At 35.2% G+C, this 20,956-nt stretch overlaps 1 protein-coding gene across 1 annotated transcript; it reads right to left on the reverse strand.

The window, feature by feature from the left end:
• Nucleotides 1-2,069: 2,069 nt before the first annotated feature.
• Nucleotides 2,070-11,403, reverse strand: LOC129237831 (general odorant-binding protein 19a). The gene is made up of 4 exons (XM_054872782.1): nt 11,169-11,403; nt 7,747-7,825; nt 2,521-2,609; nt 2,070-2,445 (listed from the first exon to the last, which is right to left on the reverse strand). Exons 1-4 carry the CDS (start codon nt 11,247-11,249, stop codon nt 2,248-2,250), a joined length of 447 nt encoding a protein of 148 aa, XP_054728757.1. The 5' UTR covers nt 11,250-11,403; the 3' UTR covers nt 2,070-2,247.
• Nucleotides 11,404-20,956: the final 9,553 nt, after the last annotated feature.

Consider the following 20,956-nt stretch of genomic DNA (forward strand, 5'->3'; position numbering starts at 1 on the left):
TGTATATGTTTGTACGTAGCTTCCAAAATACTTTATTTCGTCCCCTTAGTATTAAAATAGCCTATAAATTTTTTGATGTTTTGAGAAAATGAATTTCAAACTTTTTGTCGAAAGTAGCTCTCACTCAAATCTCGTTATGTCTGTAAATATTTATTATTTTCGACGTTTTTTTTTAAGACTGTGTAAAAATGAGTCTATTTTGTTAACTGACCAATTTTTATTATTATAATCATCCTTTTAGTGAACAAAAAAGAGGTGTAAACTACAAATACATCAGATGGGCTATTTTATTTTTTAATGTTTTCTATTAAGTTTCTGATATGTTATTTTATTTTGTATGGTATACACTATTTTATTCAAGAAATACACCAAAATAATAAGTAAATTTAATATAATATGAATTTTTATTACTATAAAATTATGTTTTAATTACAGTATTTATTGTCGTCTTCGTCCTCTTCTTCGAATCTGTCTGGTTCATCTGAACAATCGTGATTATTCCCTCCTTGTAAATTCAAAAAAAATGTCTGTGAGCCGGGAGGAATTACATTTTTTTTTGCATAAATCTTTGAGATCCTTCAATCTTGTGTCAGAAATTGGTAGTTCTTTTTTATGTTTGTGAGTTAATGTAAAATTTGTGACTCCTTTCTTTTTCATTCTCGAGCTATCTATATCAATCACTTTGAAGTCTTCGTTCCATTGTTCCTTGTATAACAACTGTCTCTTTTCACTTTTTATTACTTGGAGAACCTTCAATTTAAGCCAATTTACCGATTCATTGTTGACATTTTTCTTCAAGTTATGGTTCAATTTTGAGAACGCCATTTTGAGATCAATAATATCACTGTAGTTAAGCCTTTCTACAGCATACGGATTTTTTCGTCTTGCCAGTCTAAGTATAGTTGGCCATTCTTCTGGTGAATATACACAAATATTTCTCTTAGCTCGTTCTATAGCCGAATGCATGGAATCTGCTTCCATTTGTGTGTGTCCACTTTGAAGATATTTAATCGTTAGGTAGGAGACATCTTCTTAAATTACCTATTAATTAACTCACCTTTCTTTTTCGTGTTACTGTCAATTCTACATTTTCATCATTGCTTTCTTCCGCGATTTCGCAGAGCACTTCATGTTGCTTTACCGAAGATTTTTCAATTTTCCCCTCGAGATTATCCTCCTCTTCATCCGTTTCTGGAATATAATAATCTGACGATTCTGCTGACAACTCTTCTCCATCCTCTTCGTCATTTTCCGATATATTTGAATCCACTGGTTCCACAGATAATCCAACAGAGTTTGGAGCAAGTTTCACACATAGGGCTCCTGTTGGTTCCGTCGCAAATTCTGTTGACAATTAATATACCTAAATATTCTTTCCTGCAATTTAAGATAGCAGATACTCACCAGAGCTTGACAAATCCATGATTAAATGAATGATTGGGAACGAATGAACGACTAAATGATTATGAACGAGCGAATTTCAACAACGAACTGAAATCTTAAATTACACAAATTATTTCTATTGCAGTTACATACATGATAAAACAACGTAAGCATTGCATAGACTACTTTTGTTTTTTGTAATTTTAAAACACATGTTAATTGTTCTGCGAATATAACGGCCTATAAGATTCATACAAATGAACAAATTGAAAATATTTGTTGAACAACAACGTATATCATTATACGTCATTTTAGGTGTTTGTGTCATGACAAAAATGATTTTTTTCCTAAAAGTTAAAATAGAGTATGTGAGTGTACATTACTATTCTATTGAATAAACAGAAAATTTAGTTTATGTAAAAATAGCGTATATGCGTTTACATGATTTTGAGGAAAATAATTTAATACATATTTATACTATATTTTTTTGACTGACGTTTTGACCCACTTTGTGGAACTAGAATTTGACAAAATTTTGATCGCATATAAAATCCACGATCGAGAATCCAAAAATTCAATAAAAAAATAATAGCCTATGAGCACATAGGCTATTGTTATACTAAGGGGACGATTTCATTGATGCGCCGTTCTCCAAATAAATAATAATAATCGAATAATTAACTATGTAAGTATGCATACGAGTGTACAAAGTAGATTCACATATATTTATATACAACTGTTTGCCATGCTAATTTACATCTGCAAGTACATTCACACATACATGCACTTGCTTGTATCTACATATATGCATATAGGTACATTGAGCCAATTGATTACTCCAATCTAAGGCGGCCGTAAGCACTTCTACGGAAACATGAACTTCTTTATTTGATCACGCATACAAATTAGGAGCACATATGACGCATCACAATTATTCTTGATTCCATTGGCAGCGTCTTTGCAGTTTGTTAAGCCATTGCGGTACTCATCCTTGTAATCATCCGGCATCAGCAAGTCGACCTGTTTCAATGAGCTTTCTAAGAGAAACTTGCCTTTCTTCATCTAAGTGGGGATAAAAAAATTCCAAAATTATTCTGAATACTGCTTAAAATGGGTTTTTCAAAGTAGTTCTAATACCGTCTGCATCATTTCCATAACACAATTAATATAGCATTTCACATCTTTTGTGTCGGGAACATTACCCAGCTTGATGCCATCGGCCACTTCTGCAAAGGAAAAAAAAGTATTTGGAGTAAAAATGTTAATAATTTTTCAATTTATTTCCCTGCCTTTGGGTCAATTTTTAAGTTTTTGAGAAATTGTATTATTCAATTTGCATTTCGAAAGCAGTTAAATAATTTTCCGGATTTTTGGTTAAGAACTTATGCATCCATAAAAAATAAATAACTAATAATAATTGGCGCGTGCACTTCTGTTAGGGATATTGTTTCGCAAATGAAGTGTCCTAAAATTTTATTCAGATGTTTTTCGTGAGGAGGTTTTTCATGGCAGAAATATTCGTACACTCGGAGGTTTGAGATTGCCTGCCGAGGGGCGACCGTTATTAGAAAGAACTTCTTCTATCATTTGGATCTATGGGTTGGTTTAAGGGTGACCCCGCATCGGAGTGCCACATAGACCGCAAGTTGGGTCTGTTGTGTTGCCCTAGAGCTCATTATGTTGTATGATTTCCCCACCTAACCGAGATTTTTTATTATAGATTTTGGTCAAAGATATTAATTCGTTTCGAGAATTTGATGAAAGATTCGAGAGTCCGAGAGTACTGAAAGATTGTCAATTGTTGGAGAGCCTAGAAGAGCGAGTCGACTTCTGGCTAGACCGGGACAACTGCGACAACTGCACAGCAAATGCCTGCTCGATACTTCCTTATCTTTGTACTCGCAGTATCTGCACAGGCCGTTTTGAGGAACCCCGAGCCGACGTGCATGAGTGAACAAAAGGCAGTGGCCGGTGACAAGAGATATTATATGCATTAGTTCGTGTTTCGAATGACTTATAAGGGTTTTTGTCTGTTTCAGATTGTAGGATGGCCAGATTTGTCTGGTCGTGACGCAGCAGCAATCAGCAATGCTGTGAAATTCTCGATCAATGATCATTTTACATGTTGAGAGCGAAATGTGGATTGTGGGTAAGTTACTAACATTTGATTGCGCAGCTCCAGCTCTCGCGAGCTCTTCAGCTTTGCAGTTACCTTCGAATCCACTGTGACTCGGTATCCATATAACTTGGACAGAATTCTGAACACTTATCTCGTTAAGAGATAAGAGACAGGATCGAACCACATCTGAGTGGGTATAAGAGGAGCTGAGTGCTCGAACGGCCGCTTGACTGTCAGTGAAAAAGCGGATGTCCTCTAGTGATATTCTCTTTTCTAAGATAGTTTTCGCAGCATACCAGTTAGCGCATACTTCCGCTTGGAATACACTACAGTAGTCGGGTAATCTATGTAAATGAAAGATTGATGTGAGGGGAATTGGAAAAGATTACAAATCCCACTAATCAGATGGCCATCGATTTCGGTAAGATTTGTCTTCCATTCTTCCCTGGTTGGGAGTGAAGAAGAGAATAGCAGGGGTGGTGATGGAAGACTTACACGATAGTCTATGTCGGAAGCGATAACAGTGTTCCTGTTCAGTATGGCCGAATGGCCAAGATACTTTTTCCATTTCGATATGGCATTCATGCGTGTCGCTGTTTTCGCTGCAATCGTTTTGCCAGCCAGATCGATAGGGAACAAGTGAAGTAACGTATTTAGAGCCTTAGTAGGTGTTGTACTTAAGTATCCTGTTATCAGGAGGCAGGCTGTTCTTTGGCTCGATCAATTGTGGCTACTCTACACCGTTTTTCGAGTGCTGTTCACCATACAACCAGACCGTAGAAGAGTATCGGTTTGATGATCGAGGTATAGGTATATCCAATAAATGATCCGAGGTGAAAAACCCCAGGTTTTGCCTATAGTACAAAGAGCCATGAAAGCTTTTTTACATCTGTTTCAAATGTGAGGGTATTCAGGTGTTTGCCTGACACGCAGAGAGCAATGCCATCTGCATAGGCTACAACCTTGCAGCCTGATTTTTCGAGATTTCGAAGCAAACTGTTTACTTGGATCTGTTTATTTGGATCTATACTAACAATTTGAATTATTGGGTGTATTTTGAGAAAGTAGTTCGAAACCTCGAGCATGAAATACCAACCAATAGAAAACGTTTTTTCTAATAACGGTCGCCCCTGAGCAGGCACTGAAAAACCTCCGAGCGTAATTCTGCCATGAAAAGCTCACCATAAAAAATATCTGCCGTTCGAAGTCGGCTTTAAACTGTAGGTCCTCCATTTGTGGAACAACATCAAGATGCACATCGCAAATTGGAGGAGAAGTTCGGTCAAGCAACCAACAAGAGATATAAGCACACATTTTATAATTAAATTATATACACACACGGCCATTAAAATAGGTATCCCCATGTTCATTTGGAACATGCAAGTTTTTTAAATTAATAAATATAACAAATGTAAATAATAATTCAAGGATCTTTTAAAATTTAAACTAGTGAAAAAAAGGATATATTCATGGGTCCATTAAAATAGATATGAAATAGGAACGATACAAAAAGATCTTAGTTATTTTATTCTTTGAGTGTATAGGAATCAAGCCCTTCCTTGCTATGAGACAATACACCATCAAGGCGAAATCCTCGTTTCTGCGACCAATTCTCCTTGAATATAGCGCAGAAGGAAGGCAGATTCCCTCAATCCAAACCCTGCTCTATCCAGAGTTTAATAATAGATTGCCAATGACTTTTTGTGCTCAATTTGATAATTTTACGGTAGGTTACTGTACCAGTGACATACCATAGCTCTGATTTTTCGCCATAAATCCTTCTTATTTTTGCATGCTTCCTTTCCGATTTATATATATATAATTGGCGCGTACAACCTTTTTTGGGTGTTTGGCCGAGCTCTTCCTCGTATTTGTGGTGTGCGTCTTGATGTTGTTCCACAAATGGAGGGACCTACAGTTTCAAGCCGATTCCGAACGGCAGATATTTTTATGAGGAGCTTTTTCATGGCAGAAATACACTCGGAGGTTTGCCATTACCTGCTGAGAGGCGACCGCTATTAGAAAAAACTTTTCCTGCATTTTGGTCTTTCACCGAGATTCGAACCAACGTTCTCTCTCTGAAATCCGAATGGTAGCCACGCACCAACCCATTCGGCTACGGCGGCCACCGATTAGCCTCTTTAAATCTCCCCAAAGGTTTTCAATGTGGCTTAGGTCTGGTGACTGACATGGCCAAACCATTATTTTGACACTCTTTTGTAAAAGCAATTAGCATACTAAGGTTGATATTAAGTGATATTAAATTCTGGAAAGATTCAATTTTTTTTTCTGTTAACTTTTTGGTTCTATTGAGTATGTAAGCCGTTTTTTTAGTTCGTTTTCATCCATAATGTTTTACATCAAAACCAATAAAATGTTCAAACAGATGGAGAAAGAGCAAACCAGTAACAACTAGTAACAGACTAGACTAGACGAGTATCAACTAGTCTGCTCTTTCTCCTTTTGTTTGAACATTTTATTGGTTTTGAGGTGATTAAGTTCTATTCCATACAAAGACAAGCATCACCAAATCATTATGTATCCGCCGGTCAGAACTCTTGTCCTTTAGGACGTCTGAGATTTCGTCGAGCATTATTTCCAAATAATTTTGTTTCGTTGCTCCAAGGTATTTAATACCATTTTTTCACCCCCTCTGGTCCACACCATGACTTGCTCTCTGGAGCAAAACTTTTCCTCTTCCTTAAATTTGCTTGCTTCAACAAAGGAACTTTACAAGCTATTCTGCCTGGTAGTTTCATGTTGCACAATCGACGCCGGTGCAGTTCGACGCCGTACAGTTCTTGCTGATTTCAGCTGCAATGACCTTTGGCTTTAACATTTTGACGTGATAACGTCTTATAATTCGATTTAACAGGCTGCACGCACGAAAAAATGTGTCGTTACCTTGCTCATTGCCGTTACCTTGCTCATTGCCGTTACCTTGAATGAACTGCAAGCGAAAGCGCGGAACGAACGACAAAGCAAACAAAGCAAACGAACGGCAACGTTCGACATCTTGCTCTCTCCTACTTAAGTGAGCGTATATGTGTATGTATATGCGGATATGTACATATATAAATTCACGTATTTGTATTTGCATATGCCTTCTTATTGATTTTTATTAATTTGATTTACTTGAAGAATTTAAAATAAAACCAAGTTTGTTAATAATACCTGTTGTTTTAATGTTATTATTATTTTTTGACGTGATAACGTCTTATAATTCTATGTAGCCGGCTGCACGCACCAAAAAATACGTCGTTATCTTGCTCATGCGTCGTTACCTTGCTTGAACAGCATGTTGTGTTATGTTATGATATGTTATGTTATGTTATGTTATGTTATGTTATGTTATGTTATGTTATGTTATGTTATGTTATGTTATGTTATGTTATGTTATGTTATGTTATGTTATGTTATGTTATGTTATGTTATGTTATGTTATGTTATGTTATGTTATGTTATGTTATGTTATGTTATGTTATGTTATGTTATGTTATGTTATGTTATGTTATGTTATGTTATGTTATGTTATGTTATGTTATGTTATGTTATGTTATGTTATGTTATGTTATGTTATGTTATGTTATGTTATGTTATGTTATGTTATGTTATGTTATGTTATGTTATGTTATGTTATGTTATGTTATGTTATGTTATGTTATGTTATGTTATGTTATGTTATGTTATGTTATGTTATGTTATGTTATGTTATGTTATGTTATGTTATGTTATGTTATGTTATGTTATGTTAAAGTATATTATGTTCTGTTAATGTTACCTCATTCTCTATATCCATACAATATATCTATCAAACAAATAAAATTAAAATTTTCTTTTGAAAAATGCAACCATTCAATCAGTATTTTCTTATGACGTTATCACGTTAAACTATCGTCAGTAAATCGACTTTACAGACAACCTCTTTTTTGAGCGGCACAAGGAAATCGATAGGTAAAGACAACGTATCTATTTTAATGACCATATGTGTATATATATGTATGTATATACAATAAAGATAAGCATAAGGATAACAACTTTCTATATTCATGTCATCGTCGAAACATTTTTTGGGAACTCTTTACTTCACTTAATATGTAGTAAAGAACCCAGTGGGCACCAGGCCAGTTAATTTACGTGTAGATATTAGCATCGTCAACAAACCCATATATACATATTTTCAATTTAAGTGTCCAAATTGTTTTAAAATTCAATTTAAATAATGCATACTCGAACTTACGTACCTGTTGAAACTTTAGAAAATTTGGGCAGGCAGACGTCCCGCATTAGTTTTCCAGCAGCAATCATTTGTTCTTCCGTAGCCTTAGAAATATATAAATACGTACGCATGTATAAGTATGTACATAAATAAATATGAAAAAAATGTATCTATTACAATAATTTTTATTAACATTATATTTTTTCATTATTAATCAAAAGAAGCACTTAGGAAAGAGAGGGGAGACTAGAATAATTGTACTGGCACATCACAATGGGGCAACGCCAGGTGAAATTCTTACTGTGATTGTATAACTTCAGACGGTTTAAACGCTTTATTCACCTCTAGTTGCTTACACTCATTTTACGGGCCACCGACAATTGCAAAGTCATCTGCCCAGGCCCCATTAATATGGTCGACCCACTTATGCGACTCCGCCTTGTAGATATCCTTTAATGCAATGACAATTTGAGATAGACAACACCAAAAGGAGGCCAAAGGAAGGTCACTTGCGTTGGCTATAAATTAATGTTCCCTTAGTTTTTATAAGAGCATGGGATTTTGGGCGAAGTAATGCTAATGGTTGAATGGGTTAGGCTAAGGCCTTTATGCGCTGAGACCAGATTGATCTATTGTGCGCCCTAAGTGCTTAACTTTAATATTTAGTTTTGTGGGGAATTGAGCCAGCTCCTTAGGAGGGTGCATCTGTAAGTCTTTATCCTCTAGTAGGTACGAGCCCAGAATTGTGTGTCTCCTGTGACCTTATGCTTCACAATTGGTGTTTAAATGTTCCATGGACTCCTCTTTATCACAGCAGTACCTGCGTAAACTAGTGCTAGATAGTCCTATTGTATTGAAATGTTTACGGCTGACAAAGTGGTAACTTGAGGCCCTTTTTGTCTAGGGTAAGAGCAGATTTTGCTCTGTTGGTATTAAAATTCAGGAACTTTTTGGAGTGATTAAGGACGTTTGTGCTGTTCTAGTATTCCTTGGTTTTTATTTGGATCTATTTTTTGGTTTCCTATTTCAGGTTGTTTTTGATCAAGCCGAAAAATGGGGTTGGTTCAATAAATGGCTCTTCCGCCCCTTTTTCGACATAAAAGTCTGCCTTCTCGTTTTCTTCGTGTCCCTCGTGTCGTGGTAGCGAAATCAAGCAAACCTGATTCAGAGTCGCCAGTGTTGTATAAGGACTTTTGCATTAAACGTAAAGCTATTTAAGGCTTTGCAGCAGGAATAGTAGGACCTAGAGCACACAAATGTTTAATACTGAGTACAGATACTACAAGGACGGATTGTAGTATCTGTACTCAGTGTTAAACATGTGCGAGCTCTAGGCCCTACTATTCCTGCTGTTAATCTCTGAAGCGAGTCATCATGTAGCCACGTTGGGCTAGTGTTCCACTCTTCCCTAGACGGGAAATTGCTGTATCTTCAACCTTGTTTAGGATATTGAGGTGTTCAGTAAAATCTCCTGGTTTACATTTTTCTTTCATATTGTGCGAATATGAAAAAAATATTTTTTCCTGACTAAAATTTTAGATCGATATATTTAGGCGCTGAGTTCCAAATGGAGTCATCCAACTACTTTATTAGGTGTGTTGGTTTTAACGCAAAGCCAATGGGACTCATTCTGATTCGGTCTCTATAAGACGCACTCACTCAGTTAAAGTGCCGATTCCGAAGTTTTAACGGCTGCCGGAAGTGGAGTGCTCCTCACCTTAACAATCATCTGAAATATAAGTTTCTTGAAGCTCTTGCGATAACAGGATATTTGAAAATTAACCTAGCAACGAGTGATCTACTTTTTTTATCATATTTTTTCTCTAATACGTTTTATTAAATTCAGTGTTGCGTTCTCTGGAAAATGTTTACGGACGATTTTGCTTATCCTTAAACTTTTGTGAAACATATTTTTTGCTCGAAGTATTGGCTAACTGTTTGAGTTTACTCGTATTAGGGTGTATTCGTTAGCTAATGAACCCTGATTCTTAGTAATATGACATACATATTTGTATCACAAGTTTATAGAGAATCGGTATAACTACCTGTGTTATATAATTTTATTTTCTATTTTGGGAAACTGTAATTGCCATACTTTATTTTTTTCATATTTCGAAATTTCAAAACTGACCACAAATTTTTGATGACGTTCAAGTCCGATGATTGACCAGGAGTATTATTTGTGACTTATTTTGACGTTATCTTGATAAAAGCGAAACTCATTTGCAATTTGTAATTTTCTAACGCTTTGAACCGAATTTTCTTGCAGAAGTTTTAAATAAACATATTTGTTCATTATTTCTTCGATGAAGGGAAAATTTCCAACTCTATTTAATGGTAATCATGCCTAAAATATAACGTTACCTCTGCCGTGTTTTTTTAGTAGCTCGTAAATTTTGGAGTTTGAGCTGCGAATTGGCCTCGCGCCATATAAAAGCTCTGCCATCTGGTCCGAAAAAGTTTCTGTTTACCTCGTCTGCAAAAAGTGCGGGCCTCCAAAATGCTGGTGTCTTATTTAGATGGTCACGTGAAAACTGTACTCTCTTACTTCTATTCCTGGCACTTACGAGAGGTTCATTACCATTTACGGGCTATTCTACCATTTAAATTTGCTTTCCTCAGTTTCTGGATGGCAAGTCTTACTTAAAGTTATTTTTGCCATTTCAGCTAACTTTGGAGCGCTTGTTGCTGGATTTTTCTTCACTTGGCGCACTAACCACTGACACGCCTTCTCTGTAAAAGTTTTATTTGGGGCCTGTCGTCCCTAATTTACCAAACAATTTTAATGCATAAGGCGCTGAACTGTTACGAACTTAAATGTACAATGTCAGCTATTTTACGATGCGACATTTCTTTTTCGAACTGCTCCAAAACTAACTCCCGCTTTTCTATCGAAGTACGTGCCCCCAGGGTAAAAAAACAACAAGCGTACGAATTTAATATTGCTTGATGTCAAACTCACTCTACAAACTTTCGCACAAGGTGAAGCTATTAAAGGTGGTATCGGTAAATCAGCTGCCTTATTTGGATGTCAGCCCAGAATGAAATAAGACGAATTCATTCCTTGTTTTGACAATACAACGTACAAAATATTGTTGTTGTTCCAGTGCCGCCACCTTTAATGAATAAGCCTTGCTTTCGTATACTAAAAATACAATTTCATTTGCGGAAATTTGCGCCGGGAATAGCGGTACTTTAAAATGTATCATTTAAGCTGTGGCGGGAATTCCCTGTATGTTTATTTTTTGCATTCCAATGAAATAAGTGGACACTTTTTTGTATTTTGTGTTGAGAAATGAAATCAAACAAAATAAATAAAATATCTGCATACTCTGTTTCTCCATTCTCGCAAAATATTATGAAAAGTAGTGCACTTTGCAAAAAATAGTATCTGTATCAATTAAGGTGTGAGTGACTGTACATTTTTGTAATTTATTTGAGACTCACACCGCCAGAAATCCGGGTCACCTGCAGCACCAATATGATAAACACCGTTATAAGGATACAAAAAATTAATTTACGTGACATATCGACTTAATTGCTTCTTTTTTAATATTCACAAAATATCTTCCGTTTATTTTTAAAATATGTACTAATATATATGAATATGTATGTATGTACGATTGTATTACAACGTAAAATTTTATTCGCGCCTAGTCTCGTTGAAATGCTTCAAAATTTATTAAATGCTTATCTGCTCCCGGAAACTTTTCTTTTATATCTGCCATGACAGCTGTAAGTATGGAAAATTTGTATTTGTATGTATGAGTGCATGTGTGTAATCAAACAATACGCTTGATTTCAAGAGCTAATAAATGTGCAAGTTGAGGCGCATACAAAATTGTTTGGGATGAAACGTTTAGCTAGTTAATAACGGTTTACAGTTGTCATGAAATGATTGAATTGAATACAAAGGAAATGCGAATGTGCTGAAAAGTGATGGAAACCGATTACAAACGTTCAATTAGTAGTGAAAATGTGCATGAGTGATAGAAAAGTAATTCATTTTTTATACGCGATGCATTTCAAATGCAATAGGATTTTATAACTGAGTTTACATAAAGATCGCTTGCAATCGCTTAACGAAATCGACAGATGTATATGCAAATGCGGTTGTCATTACATTTTTTGCCATGTGAAGACCTCCTACTCTCCAAAAAATTTGTTTGTCAGTTGGTGTCCTAAGATTTTTTTTATTACAGTCGAACTTCGATAACTCGAACTATGACATGCCATAAAAAAAATTGAGCTATCAAGATTTCGAGTTATCAAATATAATATAAATATGTAAATACATACATACATACATAAAAATTCATAAACAAAATAAAACCTGATGGAAAAATAAAACAATCCATAAAACTGAAGGGTTAGCCAACCATTTTTTATTGATAAAACAGTACATGCTTCAAATTATGTATAGTTGCTATATAATATTGTGTGTGTATATTTTAAAATTATATATACATATATAATTAAGAACATTGTATGAATAGGTGTATAGCTTTCATTCGTTTAAAGTAAAAAAGTCAGTTATTTGGGATTGACGAGAGGATTTTTTATTATGATCTTCAAAAAAAGCTTCAATATAATTTAAACCATTGTACAGAGAATCGGTTGTATGTTCATTGGTTTTTAAATATGACCGCAAAATCTTGAACGAATTTGCAACTAGCTCGTTTGAAACTGGTTGCAGCATATCACATTTTAAATTTTGTATGACACATTGATCGTGTGGTTGTAATTGTGATGCCATATTCGGGGGAAAAATTGCAAGTTTGATAAACTTTAATCTCTGTTGGATGTCTTTAGGATGGGCTGGGTAGTTGTCAATAAAAAGTAGAATATTTCTTCCGGCTTTTCCAAATTGTTTGTCTAAGTTAAGAAGCCATTCTTCAAAAAAGGCTTTCGTCATCCACGCCTTTGAATTTGCTTTATAGTCGAGAGGTAACCATTTAACACCTCTATTGATTACTTTTACCTATCAAGAGTAATTTCAATTTTTCTGATCCATCCATGTTTGCAGCAATCATCAACGTAACTCTCTATTTATTGTGCTTCCTCCATGGCATTTCTGGTTTTTAAAAGTTAAGGTGATATCTGAAAGACATTTAAAGAATAAGCCCGTCTCGTCTGCATTGAATACGTCCCGTGCTTGATAACCTTCTAATAAATGAGGTAAAACATCACGTTGCCATTTCATACAGTCTTCTTCGCTTACATCATTAGTCTCACCACACGCCTTTTTATGACATATCCAGATCTTAGAAAAAAAAAATAACTTTAGGTGCCAGCTTGCACATTTATTTTATGAATGTACATACCTTCCATTCCAATTATCGAGCCAACCAGTGCATGCCTTGAAATTCGGTTGTTCTAATTTTTGACTAAATTCTAATGCTTTTTCTTTAAGTAATCCTCCGGATATAGGCAAATTCCGTGTTCTTGCTGATTTAAACCATTCTAAAACTGCTTTGCCCACATTTACGTATGTTGGCTTTTTTAGTCTCTTTGAACTCCCACTTGCACCACCACTTTCGATTGCAGTAATAACCGTTTGTTTATTTTTTAAAATAGTTGACACTGTATTTGCCGGAATAGCATACTTTACAGCTACATCTTTTTTTCGCGCACCGATTTCTACTTCCTTTATTAGTTTAAATTTTTCATCAATAGATAAAGCTTTTAAACAACGCACGTAGGTAGATTTTGCATAATTAGGCGGCCAAAAAGATTTTTTCAATAGAATACATTTTAAATGAAAAGAATAATTAAATATAAGTATTTTCTGTTAAAATACATTAATTTAAGACATTTACTTTTATTGGTAGGTACAAAAAAATTTGTTTAATGTACTTTACTAAAATATATATATTAAAGCTGATGGCCTAGTCGCTAATGCTTTTTAATTCATTGAGATTGTAATTCATTACATTTCCAATTTTCAAATTAAAAAAAAAAAAAAAAAAAAAAAAAAAAAATATATATATATTCCCATTTATAAATACTTCGGTTAAAGTTAGACCTTTAATAGCATTTTCCACAAATGTTATTTCGTCCTTGGTTACATCAGGGGTCTCTTTCACGAACCTAAACCGAATCGGCCGACAAAAGCGTGGCGAAGAAGGTGTAGGATTTTGCCAAACAATATTTTTATCATTCTTTCCACAAACCACTTGCAAGGGAACAAACAAACTTAAAAATATATTTGCATCAGAGTCGACATCATCTACAAATTTTTGTTTAAACCTCTGTTGTTGTGAGCCATCACAACCCCATTTGCAAATAATATTTAACGACTCTCTTTCGGTTATACTAAGAGTAATTAACAACTCTTCTAGGTAAAGCGATAAACGGGTTACTGTATGATCCATTAGACTTTGAAGGTCCGTTTCCGCGCAGGTAGCTGTAATTTTCATAGCCGTTTCAGGTGGATAGCATTCTTTTTTAGCTCTTAATAAAAGATCATAACAGGGATAATGACCTTTGTTTGTTGCCCTTACTATTTCGTATTGTCGCCTTGTGAGATCAGCCTCAACAAACATTTTGAGAGCTTCAAAGGGGGTGAGTGGAGGAATTGTCTCATTACTCTTAGAGTATGACTTTATGTATTTGCTAGCCCGTGTAGGTGAATAAGTTATGTCCTTAAGGACTTTAGAGGCATTTCTTTTTCCCTCAGTTTGTAAAATCACTTGCGCAGCATGAACAATCACCTCAGGATTTACCAAACTACGTATTTCCTTAGTTTTCCTTCTCTTGCTTCGATCACTCGATTCAGAAAACGATGTACATGGACGACCTTGGCGATAAGATGAATCCATTGGTATTTCAAAAGTCCCTTCTAACCATGAATGATTATTTTTAAGGAATACTTCTTTAGTTTTTCCTGCTCCTGACCATCTTTGTTTCATTTGTGATTTAAAATAGGAATATTTATGCTTTAAAGCTTTTTTACAATTTTCAGAAACTTTACAACACTCGAGAAGGTAATTTTCCAAAAAATCTAATTTTTTATCCAAGGTAGGTAAGTTTTGACCTTGCATCAGGTCAAATAAATATCTTCGCGTCACTACTTTCACACTAGAGGCGCTTGATGAACCTACGACAAAGAAAAACTTACTTTAGAAATAATGTGCTAATAACATAATTTTTTTAAGGTATTTCCTTTAAGTCTTTGATTAACTAGTTTTTGTTAATAGGCGGGAGTTGGCGGCTAATTATAACTTTATATAATTGTTTAAACTATGCACAAATTATGAAATTAAAGAATATTACAGGGACGAACAGGGAAAATAGTGATAAACCCCTTTAAAATATTTAATTTACAAAAATCTAACTCAAAAAACGTGATCTTTTATAATGATTCTAATATATACAAAACAATCTTAAAATTGGTGACTACTACATAACAAATGAAGATACATACCTGGATTATTGATATCCATCACAATCACTGTGAAAATAAATTTGCAAAAATAAATATTGACTTTGTAAAAATGTATCACGGAAAACGCCGAGAATTATATATGCACACTGTGAATGACAATTGAAATTCGACTACCTGTAATTCGGCGCGTGCGCTATTCTGAGAGCTGAAATTAATGGGGTGGGTTTCTAAGAAGTGTCAGGTAACAATGTGCATCAATAGTTTCTTCTTAAGTTGATTTATTTTTTTTAACTTTTGGCCGCCTAATTATGCAATATCTACGTCTGTGCAACGTTTTGATGACATGTCACCAGAGTTTATTTTCGCGTAAGAACTACTAATAAAATACCTGTGGACTTAAACAGTGCAGCGACCCAACTGCTGACATCTGTTTGCTATAAAATAAGCAACACGTAATAGGGGGACTCCCCCGGAAATTCGACTTATCAAAGCTGGCGCCAAATATTCTGTTCGAGTTATCAAGTAAAAATTACACACAATTCTCACTCTAAACGCCATTGCCAAACAATTTGATTCGAGATATCAAATATTCGAGATTTCGAAGTTCGACTTATTGAGGTTCGACTGTATTTCTGTTATAAATAACAATCTGTTAATATTAACAATAAGTAATTGGTGTGAGAGTTGGAATTAAAATGTCCCTTGCCTTTGGAAGAAAGCATTATTGGTTTTACGGGTATTTAGTTATAATTTTCCTAACGTAAAATGTATTCCTATAATTATAATTATATTTATACTAAAATACGATTAAAATCTGTGGGTGTTTTGCGCTATCGTCTTCCAGGTTGAAGTTCCATTCCCGAAATTAGACTAATTTTTTCGTTTTTGTGCTCCAGTAGCCGCAAGATATGCTTACTGCTGCTTCTCTTTACTGCTTCAGTGACTGTCTCTATGCCGAGGCAGTGGTGAATATCGTCATTTACTATGTTTTTTTTTTCATAGGCGTTATGGTAGCGCGCTACCTTCAAGTGACCTTCTGAAACCAGGCTGTTTATTTCCATCACCTCTATCGCCATATTTCTGGGCTTTGTCCACATCGTGTATATTACATGTTGTGCTTAGTCTTCATGGACCTCGATGCAGAGTGTAAATACAGTTAATGGTTTGGTAGTATTGTAATTTGTGAGATTTAAACTAATTAAATCAATGGAAACGAAGTACCGCATGTTAAATTCTGAAAGCACAAATTAATATAAAGCCTCCAAATTCAGTTTGTTTGCGTTTTTATGCGGCAGACGCCGTGGTGTGTGTCTAATTTCTTGTGTTTGGTGGTTTCCATTGCTTTCTACTCTTCTTCTTTACAAACAATTAATTCCCCTTCCTTTTGCTTGTTTACTCATGGTCTTTTACGACTCGGCGAATTCGGAAGGCGCAATCGTGTATTCTATCATTCTTGAGGTTGCGTCTTCTCAATCAGTTGTGTTGTCAGGCTCCATGATTAAACAAACAAAAGGAAGGGGAATTACTTGTTTGCGAATAGAAAGAGTAGGCGAAAGCAATAGAAACTACCAAACACAAGAAATTATACACACAAGGAAATTGCTCCAAAATTTTCTCACAGAAATTTTTACGCAAATTATAATCGTTAGGCTTAAGCGCTGGCATGATTTGAATTTTTAATGAGGGAAATCTAAGATTCTTCCTCAATATTTCATACATAGTTGCACAATAGCAGCCGCTCTCTTGGGCACAGACTGACGAGGCTAATCGTGCAAACTTGTAGCGACTTCGTTTTATTTTTGCTTTGCAATTCATTTGTTGCAATCAATTTTAAAAATACGAAATTTCCAAGCCAATGTGGTGGTTCTAAACTGTAAATCGTTGTTTATAGATTTTGACATTCTAGAGAGCAAAAGCAAAAACGAAATACATTACTTTTGTTGGTTTTGCTCTGCTGCTGTTACCTTTGCCTTGGTACGTGCATACGCTCATTTCGTTTTTATAAAATAAAAAAATGAAAAATTCCTATAAGGAGCTTCCCGGAGAAGCGCAGATTTCTTTGAATGAAATATACACTCAAATTATGGCATGACTGTAGCTTCCAGGTCCTGCAGTTTCAACGCCGCATTGGGCTTCAGCCAAAAGTTCATTTAGGAAGAAGTCATTTCGTCACTACCGAACAAGTTAAATTTATTCCAGTACAGGAAAATGATGACCACACCAAGACTGGCCAAAAAAGAAAAATAAATAAATAACGCGTAAACTTCTGTTAAGTGTTTGGCCGATCTGCTCCTCCTATTTGTGCCGTGCGTCTTGATGTTACTCCACAAATCGAGGGACCTACAGTTTTAAACCGAGTCCGAGCAGCAAATATTTTTTACGGGAAGCTTTTTCATGGCAAAAATACACACGGACGTTTGTGATTGCCTGTCGACGGGCGACCGCTATTAGGAAAGACTTTTCATTTTGCTGTTTCATGCACGGATATTCGAACCATCGCACTACCGATTGATAGTCACGCACCATCACCACTTTATTACGGTGGCCGCCGACCATTTTATTTACTGTTCGGCAAAATCCAACCTGGGTTTTCTCATACGTTCGGTTATAAATGGGTTTTCCTTGCTATACGGCCGTTCTAGATGAACGGTTTTAATATAAAGTTACCCACTGTACTATATATACATTAGACCGGGTCGATTTGTGAAGAGGCAAAAAAATCGCCCATTGCTCTGTGAAAATCGTATTCTAGGGATCAAAATAAGAAACTTTGCCGAAGGAACCATACCTCTAAAACGAATTCTGATGCTCCCCAATTTGGGTCGAAATTTTAGTGTCTTTTGTGGGGAGGCAAAAAAGTCGCCCATTGCTCTGTGAAAATCGTATTCTAGGGATCAAAATAAGAAACTTTGCCGAAGGAATCATACCTCTAAAACAACATCAATTTGGGTCGAACTTTTTAGTTTCTTTTCTCATGTAAAGGCCAAAAATGGTGATATTTTGAAATAATTGTATGGGGAGCCCCCCAGGGGAGTTCCAGGGGGTGTGCCGCTGGCATGCGGCATTGGAGCACTCTAAATGGGTCAAAGTGGGATTTTTCGTTCGACCCAAATTGGGGGACATCAGAATCCGTTTTAGAGGTATGGTTACTTCAGCAAAGTTTCTTATTTTGATCCCTAAAATACGATTTTCACAGAGCAATGAGCGATTTTTAAATCGACCCGCCCTAATATACATACATATGCATCTATATTGGGGAACCACACCAAAAAAATGTTGCGAATTTCCGTCCGGAATCATAAAACAAATCATATTTCAAGATTTCCGCTAAAGTATTTCGGAAAAGTCTTAAAATTTACTAGAACTATACCGGTTTCACAATGCCTCCGAAAATCTTGTTTTTTATAAACAAAATTAGTTCTTAAAATTATTTTTTATAAAAAATCTCCATCAACTTAAAAAGTTTGCATACATATTTTTAAGACATTTGTGGGAAAAAGTGTCGCGCATTCGTTATTTGAAGAAAATACGTAATACCGTAGTGGGACAAATTATTATAAGTCGACGAGACTAACTTCAAACTTGCATTAGAATTGAATAAGCTATGAAACGGCATACCCAACATTTTTCTAAAAATATTAATTATAAATCGTGTGAAAACCGAATTGTGAGGAAATTATTCTAATTTTTGCCTAAAGTTTGAAATTTATATGATGAGATATTTAAAAAAAAAAAACAATGAACATTAAAAAAAAGAAAAATAATCATATGTGGTTCTCGCTATCCGTGAAGAGATTGCAGGCTTCGCTGATTGCCGGTAATCCCGCTGGAAAATGCTAACTTTGTCTGGAATGCGCATTGATTTGGACTGTTGTGGAGATTCGGAGTAGAATACTACCCCGACGCCGCAGCCGATCTTGCAACCGTCGATGTATATTTCTGCATCAAAATTTCTGAAGATTCGCCTTCTACTCTTATCTGCTCTAAATGGACACAGAGAAATCTTTAGTAAAGTGAAGTTGATAGGTCAACTCTACTGGAAAATACTAACCATTTGCTTTAGCGAAGAAGCGTTGTAATAATATTAGTACACGAAGGTTTTGAGATGCTTTTTAGTTAAGTTAGTTTAGATGCATACATACATATTGTACATATCTATACTTATATGCATATATTGTACAAATAATATATACACAGTATGTTCAATAAATAACAGAACTTTATATTTAAATCATGGAACACGTAGAGCTATCTATTAAACTTTGATCATATAGAAAAGGTGCAAGCGTCAGCTTTCAACCGCAGCCAACTTCATGTAAATCGTTTGACAGGTTATAAAGTTACGCGCCTTTTATTGACAGTATGATTCGTGCTTATGTCGTAAAACTACAATGGACCAAAGAGCAAATATTAAATTCTGTGTTAAACTTGGAAAAACATTTAGTGAGACGTACGAACTGATGTAAAAAGTTTATGGTGATGATTGTTTAGCTCGTTTAAATGTATATAATTGGCCGTGAAGATTTGAATGATGATGAAAGACCTGGTCGTCCAGAGGCAAGTAATCGTGCTGAATTGGTGGAAAAAGTCCGCGAAATCATTGCTGTTGACGGAAATTTCACTGTAAGAATGTTGGCTGAATAATTAAATTCATCTACTGGTACTTTATGGGGGGGGAGGGGGGGGGGTAACGTTTTAAAATTTTTTTTTTTTGCATTTTTTTTATTTGATTTTTTAAATGAAGAACCTTTCAAGAATATTCTGTGAAAATTTTAGATGAATCGGAGCAAAACTTACAAAGATACAACCATGTAAGTGTTGCTACCTACCTGGCTCAACCGCGTTTAGCGTTAGCGTTAAAGCGTTTTTCCCACAACTTACGTTTTCAAAGTCGGTGCCCCTCATAACTTTGAAACTACTGCACCGATCCTTTTGAAATTTTGAACACTTTTTCTGTAGATGTTTTACGAGGTAACTCCGAAGAGTTTTTTTCGAATTTGTTGATACTTTTGTTTTTACGGTAACTAATTCACCGATTTTTTACGCGAAAATCGTGTTTTTGACTTTAACGTGTTCCCAAAAATCGAAAAAATTTTAATTTCAAAAAGCCCTCTCGTCGTTACCCGGAGAAAACGATTATCTAACGAAATAACTTTGGTTTTTTGATTTCAGATGATTTAACACCGAGTTATGAGGGGCACCGCAAAACTACTTTTTTTGAGATGCGTTCGAATAATTTCTGCCATTGCCGTATTTTTAAATATTTTTGGATGGAAATTTCACAAAATATACTTCAAGTGCTATAGTTTTATGTAGTAAAAGATTTGACGAATAAATTTTAACTGTGTCATAAAAAAAAAATCATAAAAATGTGCCTTTTTTTCCATGAATTAACGTTACCCCCCCCCCCCCTTAATGGAGAATACTATTTACAAATTTTACATCGTTTGTGGTCAAGAATTGTTCGTGTAAGACCTGAACATCCAGAGGCGAAACAGCTATTTTTATTGCATGATAATGCACCACTTCACAAAACCAAAAATGTTCATGAATTTTTGATGCAAAAACATATTTGTGTCATCGACCACCCTCCGTATTCTCCTGATCTATCACCATGCGACTATTTTCTGTTCCCTAAATTGAAAACTGCCATGAAAGGTGCGTTTTATTCAAGCAGCCGTGACACAGGTGTTAAAGAACATAAAGATGCATAGACTGCAGAAATTGGTTGATCGTTCTTTACGTTATATCGAGTTAAATGGAGACTATTTTGAATAAAAAATAACTTTCGAACACAGTACGAAACGTGTTTTATTCTACATCTGAAAAGTTATGTTATTTATTGAAC

This window comes from Anastrepha obliqua, chromosome 2 (genome assembly GCF_027943255.1).
Source record: "Anastrepha obliqua isolate idAnaObli1 chromosome 2, idAnaObli1_1.0, whole genome shotgun sequence".
NCBI lineage: Eukaryota > Metazoa > Arthropoda > Insecta > Diptera > Tephritidae > Anastrepha > Anastrepha obliqua.